Source organism: Alexandromys fortis, unplaced genomic scaffold (assembly GCF_014885135.2).
Source record: "Alexandromys fortis isolate MF-2015 unplaced genomic scaffold, M_Fortis_MF-2015_v1.1 scaffold_84, whole genome shotgun sequence".
NCBI lineage: Eukaryota > Metazoa > Chordata > Mammalia > Rodentia > Cricetidae > Alexandromys > Alexandromys fortis.
The window spans coordinates 674,343-691,984 of NW_026068017.1; the positions used below are offsets into that span (position 1 = coordinate 674,343).

Below are 17,642 nucleotides of genomic sequence, written 5' to 3' on the forward strand. Positions count from 1 at the left end.
GGTTTTCTCTGAATAGCCCTGGTTGACCTGGAACTCAGAGAGATCCACTGGCCTCTGCCTCCTGAGTGCTAGAATTAAAGTCTCGTGGCACAGGCCCAGCTGACAATATATGAAGGTAACTGAAACTGGAAAAGTATAACAGAAAGTGTGTGCATTTCTAACATGCAGATCTCAAAGATACAATTCTGTCCACATCCACCAGCCAAAAGTATGCACACCGCATCTCTTCTTGTTTTGTCCAATGTCACCTGTGCACACTGTACTGCTGACATACATAGTTCTATAAAGCATGCAGAAGACTGTACACAAGTTCAGAATAAAAGTGAATCTTCTAGAAAGCATAATGAAAATGGTTCCTTTATAATAAACATACAAGAGAGAAAGAAAAAAAACTCAAGTCATAATGTCCCATGTTTTAGTAGCATTCATATGCAAAAAACAATGTGTACAAACACTCAACTCCTCACATTACCAGAAAAGAAAATAAATTCAGTTCATCTGATAAGGTTTGTTCATGCAGTTGTTGATATTAATAGTAGAAAAATTAAGTTCCTAAGAAATTTTATTTTAATTTTCTCTCTGTAACGTATGGTCTTTTTGTTAGAACCGTTTTAGAAAATCATGTGACCTCTTGCATGGGCAATTCAAAATTAATCATGATTTGACTTACTTTCCTCTATGTTGGCAGAGGGTGAGGGCAAAGAAGAGAGAATAATAAAGTTTGGAACCTTAAAAGATTATGTTAAGAATAAAAATACGATTTTGAGAGCCAAACATGTGTTTGTCTACCCAAGAGCTGAGCAGGCAACTACCGGAATGTCGGTGTTTATACGACGTCAAGCCAACGTCATCCCCAATCAGGGCTCTCTTCTTGATCACATCCCGCTGAATGCGACGGGAATGATATCTTCGCTTCCTGCAATATTGCCAAAATAAGCACACCATCAGAAACCAATAAGAAGGAGGCTGAAATCCACTTCATTCCAGCTCCACAATGGCACAGCGTTAGGTGCCGAAGCAGCGTTCTCACACCATTTGCTACAACTAAGAATCGTGAGTGCTTCCCTCACTTTCCTTCAGTCCACAGGATATTCTGACATTCCGCCACAGAACACCAACTGAAGGAGGAAAAACAGCTGAAGTAGTGTTCAAATTATTGTCATTTTAAGCCAGCACTTGGGAGGTAGAGGCAAGAGGATCAGGAGCCCAAGGTCCTGCCTGGCTACATAAGAGTTTGAGACTTGCCTGGACTACATGAGACACTGTTTCAGAAAACTAAAACCAAAACAAAACATTTTGCAGTGGTCACCAGTGAAGACAGAGACTTAAAACTGACAAAAAGTATTGAGACTAAAAGACTCTTGAATGCCTAACCAAAATGGGACATCTATACCATCCTTTCCAAGTCTCAAGAAACACTGTGGAAGAAGGGCCAGAAAGAATGTAAGAGCGGGAGAAGAGTGAAGTGGGGTGGAACACTGAGTTCTTGCTTATGGCAAATTGCCACACTCTGAAACTCACAGCTGTGACTGCCTGCACAAAACCTACAAGACTGAGTTCATCAATTCCTATTATTATGGGGAGGGACTCACAGGACACCATAATTTATATGCAGTTTGTAGTTGAGTGGGGAGGGAAAGATCTTCAGTGACTACTGCTAAGAAAGCCATGCTCCTGTAAAAAGCTCTAAGGAAACTCATGGGTCACTCACACACCAAAGAGAGACATCAAAGTAGAAGGGAGCTAGTTGGAAAAAGAATGGGTAGGGACAGGGGAGACCGAAATCAAACTATCAAAATACACTATATACACGTACATGGATGTCATAATGAAGCCTATTATGTGCAATTAATATATGCTAATAAAAGCATTAAGACAGTCATTATATTTTACAGCTTTTGACTCACCATGAATTGCTAAGAATTCCTTTCATGCCTCCATAATTGGGATTTCCATATTTCATATAATATTGACTTCTTCTGGCTGCTCCAAGTTCCTTTTTGTCATCTGAAAGTTAATAGAATAGATTCTTGTGAGTGGAAAGATAATATTGACTACTTGATTTTGGATTTGTTTTTTGAGTTAGAGTCTCCCATAGCCCAGACTGGCCTTAAATTTACAATAAAAAGACCATATAACCTGCTGGGTTGTGTTGGCGTATGCCTTTAATCCCAGCACTCTGTCTTGGGAGGCAGAGACAGGCGGATCTCTGTGAGTTTAAGGCCAGACCAATCTATAGAGCAAGTTCCAGGCCAGGCTCCAAGGCTACAGAGAAACCCTGACTCAAAAAAAACAAAAACAAAACCCAAAAAGACCATATAATCCATCTATACTACTTTTGGATATATGCCCAAAAGGAGCCAAAATTAGCATACTGTGGGGATATCTGCACATCCACTGTTGTCAAAACATTACATGCAAAAAGCTCACTCCAGCTGGGCAGTGGTGGTGCACACCTTTAATCCCAGCACTCAGGAGGCAGAGGCAGGCGGATCTCTGTGAGTTTGAGGCCAGCCTGGTCTAGAAGAGCTAGTTCCAGGACAGGAACCAAAAGCTACAGAGAAACCCTGTCTCGGAAAAAAAAAAAAAAAAAGCCCATTCCATCAACCCCTCCAAAAGACCCTGCAATAACCTCATGGCACTGTCCCAAACTGGAACAAACAGTGGCATCTTCTACTGAGACAAGATACCAGCAAGCACATGTCTTCTGTTGGAATGTAGGGACATAGAAATTATGTGGAGATAGGATATCAAAGCACCTGTCTTTGGCTATATGGCACTATGATAGACGGGTCACAACACTGATACGACCATCACCACTGGGTTCCCCAGGAAGCTGTGGCAAGCCAAGCTCAGCACTGCAGGGTTCATCTATCTATTATCTGGGTACAAACTACTGGCTTATTAGCTGGCAATAGTGAAGGTGAGCATCCTCTATTAAGAGATGTGTGAGAACTTTGTGAAACAGAAGGAAAGGGAGCCTCAGCATTCATAGACTATACTGAGTCTATCTCAGCTGAAACTAGTCCAAAGACACCAAGGCAAAAGTGATACACACATTGGTTCAGGAGGAGTTTCTGCAAGATCAGACTTCTACCAGCACAGCTAGATGCTGGCCTAGGCCTTGATGGGAGAGTCCCTGGTCCAGTGACTCCAAGTGGAGAGACAGTAGAACTGAAAGAACACCTTTACTCCTGGCCACCACTTTGTCATCTGCGCTGACCAGGATGGACATGGTGGTAGACTCAGTGTGTGCCCTCGGAATTGCACTCATTTCAAAGCCAGCTCTCTCACCACAGACATGGTGGTATCTTCGGGATGAAGCCCTGGATCTGATCAGTGTACCTCTAACTAAATATTCACCCATAGCAGCACTTCAGTGGTGGATTCTGCATGTTAGAGGGTACCCTGAGCACTGCCAATGCCATTCTGGTCCTGTGCCCAGCACCATGGCTTCTACAAATCTTCTACTTTAATAAAACTTCCCTCTCTTAAAAACAAAGTCTCAATATAGTGGCACATCCCTTTAATCACAGCACTTAGGAGGCGGAGACATGTGAATACCTGAGTTCCAGGCCACATTGGTCTACAGAGTGAGTTCCAGGGCAGCCAGGGCTACACTGAGAAAACCCTGTTTCAAAAAACAAAACCAAAGGCTCAAAAGGTACCCTAGTTGCTTTTCTCTGTGGAATTTCAGAGTTAAGTAAAAGGGGAACTCTTGGGGAGGTAAAGAGAAAAGGAGGGAATTATGAACAGGAAAGAGGATGGATGGGATTCAAGTACATCACAAGCATGTGTGGGAATGTAACAATGAAATCAATCACTGCATAATAAAAACACACTAACAAATATGTATGTAAAGAAATTTCTTCTCAGTCAGTAAACCAATTTATATAAAGTATTTGCTTAAAGGCAGTTTGGAATTACCTGCACTAACTTCTGATCAACGTGAAAAGTAACTCATTCTGACCCAAAGTCAGTATCAAATTTACCTTTTGTAGCAAATCTCATGAATAGCCTATTTCCTTTAGCAAGTTTGTTAGCTGGACGAAGATCATTTCTTAACAGAGACTCTTCTTCTACCTGAGACAATGTGTCCAACTTAAGAAAAAGAAAACATTTTCAATGTAAAAATCCAAGCATTTTTCATACTTTTTCTGTAGTTATAATTAAGAAAGTATTCTGTTATACCTATCAGTGTTATAGTACTCATTCCCCTGGAAACCTCTGAAACCAGGTCTTCTTTCACTACCCTGCCTAAAAGAATAATCTCTATAATTTTCCATCTTTTATCATAAACATTTTTAAAAATTACATGTAATTATATGTGTCTGTGTGGGGTTATATGCACATGAGTGCAGTTGTCTGCAGAGGGCAGAACAGTATTAGATGCTTTGAAGTGGGTAGCTGTGAGACGTCCCACATGGGTGCTGGAAACTGAACTCAGGTTTTCTGCAGGCACAGTATACACTATCTTTGAAGCCCAATTTTCTCTCCCTTACCTTTTACTGTCTCATAGTGTTCACAGTGTTCACATGTAGCCTCCAGTGGGGTGAGGCCTTTATTTTTTTACTTGATAGTAGGTTCCCAGAATTTGGTTCACAGGAAACATCATTTCAATTTTTAACTCGAAATGAGTATGCTTAGCTGGGGACACAGATCGAAGGCACAGCAATTGCCTAGCACCACGCACACACAAAATGAACACACACCAAGATTTCTGACAAATTCTAGCTGCTTTTCTTTACTTTATTGGTTAGGTAACACTTCGAAGTATTTCTTAATAAACCCATTTTTTTCCTTCTGCAAAGGTATAAACACTATTCTAAGATTCCAACATGAACTGTAACATTCACACAAACTAAATGGCTGAGAGTCTGCTGCACCTTCAGAAGGTTCCATGTTAAAGCTAGACAGAGAACACAGCTTACTAAGTCTTTTAAGTCTTACATTTAAAAAGACAGTAAGCATTTTTTTCTTACAATAAAGCCTTGTTATCTTTGCCCTATTACTAACCTCTACATCACTTGAATTCTCATCTTCAACTTCTCCTTCTTCAGTCTCGTCGTCATCTGAACTGTCTTCCTGCTTGTCTAAAATAGAGTGTGAGGGACAAGAAGAACCTTAATGTAACCTCATCTCATAAAATTTAAAAAGCCCCGTGTTCTCTATTCCTATTGACCAGTACCCAAGCATCATAATTTACCTCAGAAACATCTGGTAATGCAGTGTTCATAATGCTCTACTCACAGGCCCAGAATTGGTCAGTGTACAGAATGGGCAAGGGCCCCTTTGCAAGTAGTTACCTTTCTTGTTTTTCTCAGACGATTTGTCTTCACTGGTATCTCTGCTTCTTATCTTATCCTGAGCTGGCAGAGAGCTCATATTGATGAGAGCTCGTGTGGCTGTCATCTCATCCAGCCAAACCACATTACCTAAAATAAAACATCACACATTCAAGTGTAAGTTTTTTGAGAGCAGATTTAGCATCAGGTTCATTGCCACAGCCTCACTGGCTATATACAGCTGTCAGTCAATGCAAAAAACAGTTCATGAAAAAAGTATAAAAGTGGTGGTGAAATGCCTGTTGAACATGGTCTAAAGTTACACTCCCAAACCCAATCCCACAAAATAACTGTTCTATGCCTATGAACTGCTTGAAGCCGAATGTGGCAGCACACACAATCCCAGCACTTGGCAGGCAAAGACTAGAGTATTTCCAGTGCTAGACCAGGCTGGGCTAGAGGTAAGACCTACCCCAAGAAAACCCTCCTGAAACACAATGACTGCTATATAGTATTAACAGGTTAGCTGTTTGTCTCCTAAGCTAAGAACAGAGGTTAAGAATAAAGAGTTTAGGCCATAATTATTCACTATCAAGAAAGCAAGACTGCTTTAAAAATCATGAACAAAAGCATGCTAAACAGAATATGTGGTATACTTACAGGAGGTATCATCCAACCACTCAATGTGAGCTGGAGGATATTCTTTAAAATAGGAAAAGATATCCTGGGTACTCATCTCATCCACTCCACAAATATAGATGGTTTCCAGTCTCACTTTGGGGATTGCTACAAAAAAAAAAAAAAAAAAAAAAGAAAAAAGACAGATTTCTTTTCAACCTGGTATGTACTGCTTGCTAAGCACTTCTTTACAATGGTTTAGATAATGGGTCTAGAAGAGGAAGAAACTGCAACAATAATTATTTCAAAAGAACACAAAACAAGATGGTAAGGCCAACTGCAATAATGGTTACCATTGACCTACAATTAAGCAAATGATGTGATTAGAATAGCCATTTATTCTAGGGTTCAGAAGAAGTAGAACAATGGTAAAATAAATGACAGTTCTTTCTACAATGCACCATAGGATTGGTCATGGAACTTGACGATCTGATTCTGAAATTATATATATATGAAATGCCCTATGATGGACACTTCAAGAACAGCCTCCACACTCAGATGCATTAAAGCATGAAAACTAGAACACAACTATAGCATGGTGCTAGAGTCAAGAAACCCTACAAATCACTGGGCATGATGGTGCCTGCGATTCCAGTATTTGGGATATTGAGGTAGAACAACTGCACACACACACACACACACACACACACACACACACACACAAACACACAAAGAACACATCCTAAAAATCAGTTAAAAAAAAAAAACCTCAGTCAGGTGGTAGTGATGCACATTTTTAATACCAGAACTCAGGTGATCTTCGTGAGTTTGAGGCCAGCCTGGTCTACAGAGCTAGCAGAGCTAGTTCTAAGATAACCAAGGCTACACAGAAAAAACCAGTCTCGAAAAACCAAACAAAACAAAAATGGGCAAAAATGTAAACAAACAATTTACAAAGATGGAAATATAAACGGCAGATAAAAATATTAAGAGGGGTTGATCTTCCTACTAATCTGGAAATTTATATTAAAAGGATACTAAACTAGGTATGGTGATGCACACCTTTAATCCCAGCATTCAGGAGGCAGGCAGGCAGATCACTGTGATTTCTAGGCCAGCCAGAGTCACATAATGAGATCCAACTAAAACCAATCAAAAAAGATACCAGCTTCCACTGAACAGTCTTTTACGTGAAACATTGTCCAGGTGGGAGGAGTTGCTCCTCCTGCTAGTAGAAGCACGGACAAGGATATTCCAAGGTTAAGAGAAAATAGTCTAGCACACATCCTATAAAACCTATGAAGTCTCAGCATAAAGTATCTCACACAACAATGTCCAGGGTAACACTACTTACAATAATCCAGCAGCCATGAGGGCAATAAGTTATGGCTTACCCATATTAAGTATATCATGGTTTACCCATACAATACTATAGAAGATAACATAGTAAGAAAGCAATAGAGACACAAACACACACACACACACACACACACACACACACACACACAGAAAGAGAGAGAGAGAGAGAGAGAGAGAGAGAGAGAGAGATATTAAATACCAGAAATTCTAAAACATATTGAGCGAAAAAAAAAAAGTTATCTAAAATTCTTAGGGCCAGGGAGATGGCTCAACAGTTAAAGCTCTGGCTACAACACAAACTTGAGGAGCTGAGTTCCACCCCCAGACCCCATGTAAGAAGCCTGATGCAGCAGCATGCATCTGTAATCCCAGTCTCTAAAATGAGAGGCTGAGACAGAGCTCATGGGTCAGCACAACAGAAATAGAGACACTGCCTCAACAAGGTGGAAGGTAAGAAACTCCTCCCAAAGGTTGTTCTCACAGCTTTATATGCACACAGCGTGCACACACCCACAAATAAATAAACCATTACATAACACCTTAAGGCTGTAGAAAAAAGCCTGAGTCAGGCAGTGGTGGCACGCACCTTTAATCCCAGCACTTGGGAAGGAAGAGGCAGGCGGATCTCTGTGAGTTCAAGGCCAACCTACTCAGCCTGGTCCCATTCACACTGAAAACAGTTGCTACAGCTGGTGAAAAAAAAAGCTGACAGTCATGGTCAAAACGGAACTGAGTGCTACCATGAACTTCAAGTAGGTTCCTGTTTAACCCTTTTCATTGTAAAATATGTAAGGGTGTCATTAAGAATTTATAAATCCCTGCATTATCTACTACCTGGTTTTAATTCCTTAAAAGATTTCAAGCAGAGACTAATAGAGAAGGGGCTGTGGGCCAGGAGTAATGAGTGGGAGGGAAATGAGGACAGGAGGGATGTATCTGAACAAAACTCAATATGTACATGTATGAACATGACAGAATCCTCTCAATCTGTACAAGTAGTATTAAGTTTTTAAATCTCATGAAAATAAAACATCCCATAAAAACCAGGGCCTCAGAACCCCCCTTCCTCTTCTGAAGTCAGTCTAACAAGAATTCAGTTCCCATTACTCCTAAGCATGGTTTTCTTTTAACTGATACATTAAAATAGAACTCAGTATCAACACCATCGTAGTATGTACTAACAAAAAAAATCACAATATGGATAAAAAATAGTTTAAACACAAAAGAAGAGTGAAAAAGAATAAAAAATCCTGGCTAGACATATTTTAATTTAGCAGAACAACATACATATTAATAGTGGACAATTTTCTTCAAAAGAAGCAAGTCAAAGTCAGACTTGGTGGCACAAGCCTTAATTCTAGCTACTAAGGAGGCTGAAGGAGGACCAAGTTCAAAGTCAGTCTCCATGAGACACTGACTCAAAATAAGAAAACAAGAACTGGAGATGTAGCTCAGTGAAAGAACACTTACCTAGCATGTGTGTGTGGTTTGTTCTCAAAAGAAAACCAAACTGTCAGAGGCAGTCCACAAGAGAAAGAACTTTGTAACAATCAGGATTTCATGGATGAATGCCAAAGGAAAAGGCCCTCACCTTGACAGTAATGCCATTGCAAAATAAACAAAACCAAAGAAGGTAGCTAGACTTAGAGCAAGGGATGAGAAAGAGCGGAGTGCTGAGGGGCAACTGCACTGGGCATGGGAACTGCAGATTCACTCAGTGCTGCTTACAAGCCAGGCACTGAGGCCATCATCTTGGATGTCCCAATAGGAAAGGAAGGTAGCCAACAAAAGCGAGTAAGACAATAATTCAAGTCTTTGGGAAAACAGATTTCAGAAAACCCAAAGGAACAAAGTCAATTCTCAGTCTTAGATTAGAATGATTTAAAATAAAGTCAGTGGCCCTAGTACAGTACGAAAAGGTTCTAAGAACCAACCCTGTTGGTGCAGGTGTGGGCAAGCCAGCCCAGAAATTTTGAGCACAGGAGAGCTGTCCCCTTTACCCATCTCTACCTTGCAGTGACATGGATGGAGGAGAGACCCTCCCTCCCATCAACACCAGAGACAGATGAGAGAGTTGGCCCTGTAGTCATGAGAATAGGAGAGTTATCCATGACCCCCACCAGCTAAAACACTTGGGAGAGGAGGCACTGCACTTAGCCTGGGTAACACAATAGAGCCAACCCTATTGGCAGAGGTGTGGGTGAGCCAGCCCCACCCCTTATTTGTCATATGGCAGCAAGGACTGGAGAGAGATGTCCTTCCTCCTACCCCCATCAATGCCTGAGACAGGTGAAAAAGCTGGCCCTGGGGTCATAAGAACAGGAGAGCTGTCCCTACCCATCACCAGCTGCAGCACTCAGGAGAGTTGCTCCTGTACCTTGCCTGGGCAACACAACAGAGCTGGCCCTAATGGTGTAGGTGTGGGAGCCAACTCTAAGGGCATAAAAGCAGAACTCAGGGCAATGCTGGAGAGCTCATCCTGGTAGTGAAGGAAAGAACTGGCGGGCGGACCAACCCTACAGCTGCCCAGGCTAGGAAACGGTTATGACTTGGCCCACCCCAACAACTACCCCATCTATGATCTGCTGGAGTACATGAAGGGACCTGACCAACAGACCCAAAGCTGCAGGATCTCCACAACACAAGGCAACAACAGGATATCCAAGAAGAGTCCTAGGGAGGACCCAGCACTGATAATGTGGAAGAAACCAGAGGCTTCAAACCAGACTCTTTGCAATGAACACTTGCAAGTAGAGATATATGGTCAAAGGGGTTTATTGCAAGACTCACTGTGTCATACTGCAGCTTCTATGACGCGTTTTTAATTTTTTTCCTTTTTTCTCTTACATTTTGCTTTGTGAGGGGGTACAGGAGTGGAGGGTAGATGCAAAGGGACAGGGGAAATAAATAAGATCAAGATACAAGATGTTAAAGACACATAGAATAAATAAAAAGAAAGAAAAGAAAAGGCTCTAAGAAAAGCCACACTAGCACTCAGGTGGGCACAACCTATCAAACATGCACGGGAGAGGGAAAGGGTCAATTACAGTGACAGAAATCACAATGCTAGACTGTTAGAAAGCAGTATCCTACAAAGGGAAAAGCAGAAACGATGCCCATTCCCAGAAAGACTGGAAGCAAACACACACCAAACTGGAAATGGTGGAACGCGGGTGGCACACTGCAGGTAACTTGTCACCTTACTTCACTTTCCAAATGCTCATGGTGAATACAAAGTGACTGTTAAGACATCTAATGAAGACCATGTTTCCAGAACAGCATGAACAGGCCTATCAAAAGCCCTAACAGCCTTCTAGGCATAATGGTATACACCTTTAATCCCAGCACTCAAGAGGCAAAGTCAGACCAGTCTGGTCTACATAGTGAGTGGACATCCAGAGCTACATAGTGAGACTCTGCCTCAAAATAAATAAATAAATAAACAAATAAATAAGCCACAATAAAACGGTGCTGACAGCTTTCTTTTCTCATTAAATGTTTGCTGCAAGAGAGAAAAGGCAAAACTGCTAATCTGTTTTGCTGTGCCACCAATAGCAGAACCAAAACACAAGTGAAAAACAGAGTACGAATGATTTCCGTGGAGTTAGACCTTCTCGCCCAGAGTTATATCCCAGCATGCTGACTTCATAATTAGGCATTAATTTCTAAAAAGGAGCAGGGAAAGAGAAGTGCCTTGAAGCCTTAAGAAGGACTAACCCCACACTGATGGGAAGAGGAGGAGTAAATGACTCCAAAGCTTACCATCAGTCTGAATTTTCACAGCAGAAGCTTATTAGGCAGCATCTATAATCCCTTGAGACACCAAATCTTTCCTATAGGAAATGACCTGAGTTTAGGAAGAGAAAAGACACACTAGACTCATATGGTTTTGGGATTTGTTTGTTTACAAGATTACTAACTCAACAAAATTAAAAAAAAAAATACCAAGGATGGGGCTGGAGAGATGGCTCAGAGGTTAAGAGCATTGCCTGCTCTTCCAAAGGTCCTGAGTTCAATTCCCAGCAACCACATGGTGACTCACAACCATCTGTAATGGGGTCTGGTGCCCTCTTCTGGCCTGCAGGCATACACACAGACAGAATATTGTATACATAATAAATAAATATTAAAAAAAAATACCAAGGATGGTGTTCCATCAAGTGTCAATGTGTAAGTCCAAGAAATCAAAAATGTGTCTCTGCAGGAGATGGGAATACACAGTTCATCTCAGCTGACAAGTGGATCAAGGGAAGGAAACAACACTCCAGGTGGAGAAGATGCAGTGAGGAAGACAGTTAAAGAGATAAAGGCACATACTGATAACAGGGTGATGGTGCAACCCTGTAACCCCAGCACAGCACTCAATAGGTAGAAGGAAGGCCAGACGTTCCAGAACTCCTGGGCTGAAGTCTACTACCGTGACTGGCACAAAGGAGCGGATAAGGAGCAGCAAGTCTGTCACTCAATACATATACTGTATCCAGAGTCTACACAGCACCTTAGGAAGAACATTTAGAAACGGGAAACAGGAGACCAGAAAGACATGCATACAAAAGAAAGCTGGTCAGGGTCAAATGAGGCGGCTCACACTAGTAACCCAGAACTTATGAGGATGAGGCAGAAGGACCACCCTGAGATCCACTGGGCTATCCTAATACCTTGTCTCAAAAGAAAAAAAGAAGGAAGTGAGGTTATATTTCTATCACCTGAATGGTCACTATATAAATGAGCAAAGTACTGGAAATTCCTGGAGAGCAATGTTCCACACAGGGAAGTATCCTAAGACAAAACTGCCTGCCCTATAATGATTCTCACACAATCCCTGGATGCCAAAGGGCCTGAAGTATTGGGAAGGAAGCTGGTTTAAATGACCTAGAAGATCCCTCCCAACATGAAAGCTTTGATCCTAGAAACATGACAAAAACTACTTAGCAGCAAGATATCCAAAAGTAGCAAATCCCTTTTGAAGCATAACAGATGTAGTCTGTCTCAAGTTGTGTCCCTGAACGCTAGCAAAATAGGAACACAGGCTTTCAGTCAGGCCAGCCTTCAAGCACAGCTCTGTTATATACAGAACTGTGCAGAACCTCAGGCAAGTTTCCCAACCTCTCAGCACCTTGGTTTTCTCATTAGTAAAATCCCCCAGAGAGCTGCTAAAAACACAAATTAGCCACAACTGTAACTCAGTAAGCATTTAATAAGTGCTATTGTTGTTGATATTAGTAAGAAAAACAAATCACATGACACTGGGTGTAGCTTGAGTATAAAGATAACTTATTTCAATCCCCCTAAGACTGGCCTGCTCGGGTGACTACTTAGCTGAATGCCAGGTAACATCTACTGGGTGCCTAATATGTGCCAAGCACCAATCGAAGAGCTGCAACATTTTGACAATTCTGTCTTCCAAGAAGAGTTCATAGTGGTTAGACAATCTGTCCAAGTTAGAGTTACAAAAAGGCAACTGGACTTCAGAACCTTGCCTTAAAACCAATGATTCCCAGTCCTGCCTAATCCTGACTCCGCATTAAAATTACCAAGGAGATACAAAATCAATAGTTACCTCTACGGTTTATCCAACCCTATTTACCCAAATTCTACCTTAAATTCATCTGGGTGGTAGCAGCATTCCCCAGAGTTCAGGGACATCATTCAGGTCATCTTGCCTAAGGCTCATTTTCAGGTTGCACAATAAAATGACTGATATTCCTCAGCTGATGTTCAGGCAAAGCTACTGTCTTTTTTGGGGTTTTTTGTTTTTTTTTTTGGTTTTTTTTTTTTTTTTTTTTTTTTTNAAGACAGGGTTTCTCTGTGGCTTTGGAGCCTGTCCTGGAACTAGCTCTGTAGACCAGGCTGGTCTCGAACTCACAGAGATCTGCCTGCCTCTGCCTCCCGAGTGCTGGGATTAAAGGTGTGCGCCACCATCGCCCGGCAAAGCTACTGTCTTTTAAATGAAATATCTGCATAGCTGAGCATGCTGGCCCACAGCAATAAACTCAGAACCTGGGAGTCAGAGGCAAGAGAATCAGAGTTCATGGCTAGCATGGGCTACAAGTGATTCTGCCTAAAACAAAATAAAAACTCAGCAGAAACTTAAGATTCTGATTGCTTTTCCATATACAGGATAAATATTCTAGACTAACTCCAAAGCAATCCCATTAATAACATAGGTATTTTATTCCTATTTTGTGGTCAGTAAGTTGTCCAAGTCACAAAAGAACTGGCACTAGATAGATTCCAGACAGGTTTGTGACCCTAAAGGCACCAACAGAAGAGGGAGTTTTGAGTACAAAATCAGAGAAACTTCATGGAGGGCAAATGAGCAGAGAAAAAGCATGGACAACTGTGGCTGGGACTAGAAGCCAAAAGGTGCAGTAAAATGTGGAGCTTTCACAGCTGAGCTGTGAGAGAAGAGGCCAAGGCCTTCCTAGGCCTACACTGTGCTAGCACATTCCTGACCTTCACAGGACTTTTCCTCATACTGAGATCCCCTTAGGCCTGGAACTCCACAGATTGCAAGAAAACTGAGGTCACATTCTCAACTTGAACTCAGAATGCAGGGAGAAGAGTAACCAGTTCTGCAGACATACTACTTTGTCCCACTAGGACTGACTAAAAAAAAAAGTGACATGGTCTAGGACTACAGAATTATATACACATTACATATAAAATATTCACATATATAAAATTATACCAGTAGACCAAAAATATTAAAAGCAAGGTTAAGTGTTAGCATAGGGCTGGTGAGACATGGCTTAAGGGTAAAGGCACTTGCAGCTAAGTCTGACCACCTGAGTTTGATTCCCAGGAGCCACAAAACAGGAAAGAAACATCTCCCTAAAATTATCCTTAGACCTCCATGCACAGGCTGTGGTACACACACACTAAAGAATGTGTTTGTTTGTTTTAAGTAAGGTCTAAGTCTTTAGAGTCAGATAAACCTAGGTTGAAATCCTGGTTCTTTCATTAGTTCTGAGCAATGCATTAAACTTCTACAACTTGTTTCTTGCTTTGTAAATTAATGGTAAAAAAAATAAAAAATATTCCTCAGAGGGTTACTATGAGAAACAAATAGATAACGTGCTTAACCCACTACCATAAGAAAACCCGTTTCCAGCAAACAGCAGCATTCTTTCCCTTATCCATCAGGTATGAGCTTCTGCTTTCATCAACCAGCAGGACTGAAGGTACTCACACAGCACCACAGAGCTTCAGCACGCAGTAAGAAGGCCACTTCTTGAGCTCTTTATAAATACCAATATTTGTAAATACAACAGAGAAAGGCCTTATGGATTCATGGATTTAGAGTAGAGGGTAATAATAAGAATGTAGGCTCACTCCAAGGAAATGTTCCCTTTTTTAATAAATTGCTTTGCTATTGAGTATGGTGTACCCCTGTAATCCTAGTACTTGGGAGAAGCAGAAAGACCATGAGTTCAAAATTATCTTCAGTTTGAAACCAGTCTGGACTACTTGAGACGTTGCCTCAAGCAAGCAACAGAAAGAGTAATTGGACTAGGGATGTGGTGACTTGACTTGCTTAGCATGAGAGCCTCAGGTTTACACCTAGTACCACAAACAAACCAAAAACCCATCACTATCAACTGCCTTGTTGTGAGTTCTAGGCAGCAAAATACCTTAACAAAATAGACAATTGGTTTAGGTCTCTTTGACAATAATTACTGGGAAGCCTGCATGTTCCACATATTGATATTCTCAATAAAAGTCTCCATCAATTCCCAAAGTGCTCCAACTGCCCTAAAAGAAAGCTTTGCAGTGGGGCACTTCCAGTATTCTTTTTGTTGTTGTTGTTTGTTTTGTTTTGTTTTTTAAGACAGGGTTTTTTTTTAATATTTATTTGTTATGTATACAATATTCTGTCTGCATTTATGTCTGCTGGCCAGAAGAGGGCACCAGACAGATGGTTGTGAGCCACCATGTGGTTGCTGGGAATTGAACTCAAGACCTTTGGAAGAGCAGGCAATACTCTTAACCACTGAGCCATCTCTTAAGCCCAAGACAGGGTTTTTCTGTGTAGCCCTGGCTGTCCTGGTCTTGTAGACCAGGATGACTTCAAACTCACAGAGATCAGCCTATCTCTGCCTCCTGAGTATTGGGATTAAAGGTGCCTGCCACCACTGCTGGGCCACTTCCAGTATTCTTTTTTTTTTTTAAATTTATTTATTTATTATGTATACAATATTCCGTTCGTGTGCATGCCTGCAGGCCAGAAGAGGGCACCAGACCGCTCTACAGATGGTTGTGAGCCACCATGTGGTTGCTGGGAATTGAACTCAGGACCCTTGGAAGAGCAGGCAATGCTCCCAACCACTGAGCCATCTCTCCAGCCCCCACTTCCAGTATTCTTAAAGGCAAAGAAAGGCTAACTAACATCGCTATGAAAACAGATGATGAGGAGGTGCACAGAGGAGGAGACGCACATCTCATCTTGGACACAACCTTCCCTTGACAATCGCCTTTGTTTCTTTGTTCTAGCTCTAACTGAGAAACATCTGACAGCCTCTCACCTTTACACAGATGATGTCAGAATCCCTTCCTCTTGGGTATGTAGGTGAGGACTGGACATACACGACAAAGTCAGAAACATGAAATGATGGCAGGGAAAAGTTACCCTTAGAAAAAAGTATGAAAAATTCCCCCAAACAAACACACTGTACCTTTCTTCATCATGTCTCGGTCCAAGGCTACATTTCTTTGGGCAAGATTTACTTCTGCTCTAAAGTGGAAGCGCTTGGCTCGCTGTTCTTTCTTTTCAATTGCTTCCTAGAAAGCACAAAAAAGTCAAAGAGATAAAAGGAAGATGAGGAAAATTAAATCACAACAGCAACAAACAGCATGTTGCAACCTTTAAATAAATAAGAAGAAATAAGCAACCTGTATCTTGAATGTGTTTTACAGTGCACAGCTTACAGTAGCCTTACTGAAATCATCTCCATTCTATCATGGCTTGTGAAGGCACCCAGAACATAGTAGGAACTCAATGAACACTTGTTTATAAAATTTTCTAATACTTCATGTATTATCAACAATCACACCAAAAAGTTACAACAAATAACCTTAACTTCTCAATTTTCCTAGTGCAGAAATGGCGATATAAAAATGGAAAGAGGTTTGGAGGAAATATTTCCACTAAGAGCAGATCTGATCCACTGCTATTTCTAGGAACTCCACAACTACCATTATCACTTTACACTGACTGTGAGCAGGGTAATCACACCTATTAAGCTCTTCCACATTATGTCTGCCTGAATGGTCTACCCCCTAAAATTCACACCCCCATTTAAAAATAACACCAGAGCAAAAACACCGTCTCCTCTATTCCAGCCTCATATGCATGGAATTGCCTGTTTTCATTTTACGTGACAAAGAGCATTGACACTTTGCTGAAAAGCCGTTTAGCTTTGTAGGTTTCTTCCAAGAGCGAAAATAAGTTCAGGTCCAACTGTGATTTTCCGATGGTTCAAGAACCCTTCACTAACTGCAATCGCCTGAAGGCCTAACTAAAGAACATTTGTGGCACTGAGGAAGCAGCAATGATCCTGTTAGTTCCTAACAGTTATGCTCACCTTTACACTGAAGTCTTCCTAGCACCACCAACAACCTACTTTTCCTAGCATGTGTGTGCTATGGTGTGTGCATGTGCAGGCGGGGGAGCAGCTTCCTTAGTGCTGCGATTACAGATGCAAAGGCACTCCTGTGCAGTTTTTCACATGGGTGCTAAGGATCTGAACTCAGGTCTTCATGCTTACACAGCAAACACTTGAATGACTTAGCCATCTCCCTAGCCAAAATCCTTTAGTAACAATTTAAGTATAAAATCTTTTCTCCCAGGTACCTGTTTTATGTACTAGAAAATGAAATGGGGTTAAGAGCAGCGAAGTTCTTAATTACAGTGAGAACATTTTCATTCTGTACTATTTTCCTGACTAGACGATGCTAAGATTTCTTTGGGCCTTTAAGTAATCTGACATAAACTGAGATGGAGAAACTATAAAAAGCCAAGTATGGCATATTTCTTTTTATTTTTTTTAAGCATCCAATATATAGCATTAGTGGCTCTCACAGAGGACCTGGGTTCAGTTTCCAACATCCACATGGTATAGCTCACAACTATCTGTAACTCTAGTTCCAGGGGTTCTGATGGCTTCTGACCTCTGCAGGTACCAGGCATGCACATAATACATGTAGGCAAAACACTAATATACATACAAAAAAAAAGTATAATTGAAGCTGGGAAGCACACATATTTAAGTCTGGAAAGCAGAGGCAGGTGGATCTGAGTTCAAGGCCAGTCTGGTCTACAGAGAGAATTCTAGGACAGCCAGGGCTACACAGAGAAACCCTGTTTAAAAAAAAAAAAAA

General features: G+C 41.3%; 1 protein-coding gene across 1 annotated transcript in view; it reads right to left on the reverse strand.

Annotated features, from left to right (window-relative positions):
- The window catches only part of Ncbp3 (nuclear cap binding subunit 3), a 31,050-nt gene that overhangs the window by 9,414 nt on the left and 3,994 nt on the right, over positions 1 to 17,642 (reverse strand). The window contains exons 3-9 of the mRNA XM_050162622.1: positions 15,938 to 16,043; positions 5,946 to 6,071; positions 5,307 to 5,435; positions 5,017 to 5,093; positions 3,993 to 4,101; positions 1,908 to 2,007; positions 813 to 916 (exon numbers count right to left, since the gene is read on the reverse strand). Of these exons, the coding sequence (XP_050018579.1) occupies positions 813 to 916; positions 1,908 to 2,007; positions 3,993 to 4,101; positions 5,017 to 5,093; positions 5,307 to 5,435; positions 5,946 to 6,071; positions 15,938 to 16,043 (751 nt within the window). The remainder of the gene's footprint in view (positions 1 to 812; positions 917 to 1,907; positions 2,008 to 3,992; positions 4,102 to 5,016; positions 5,094 to 5,306; positions 5,436 to 5,945; positions 6,072 to 15,937; positions 16,044 to 17,642) is intronic.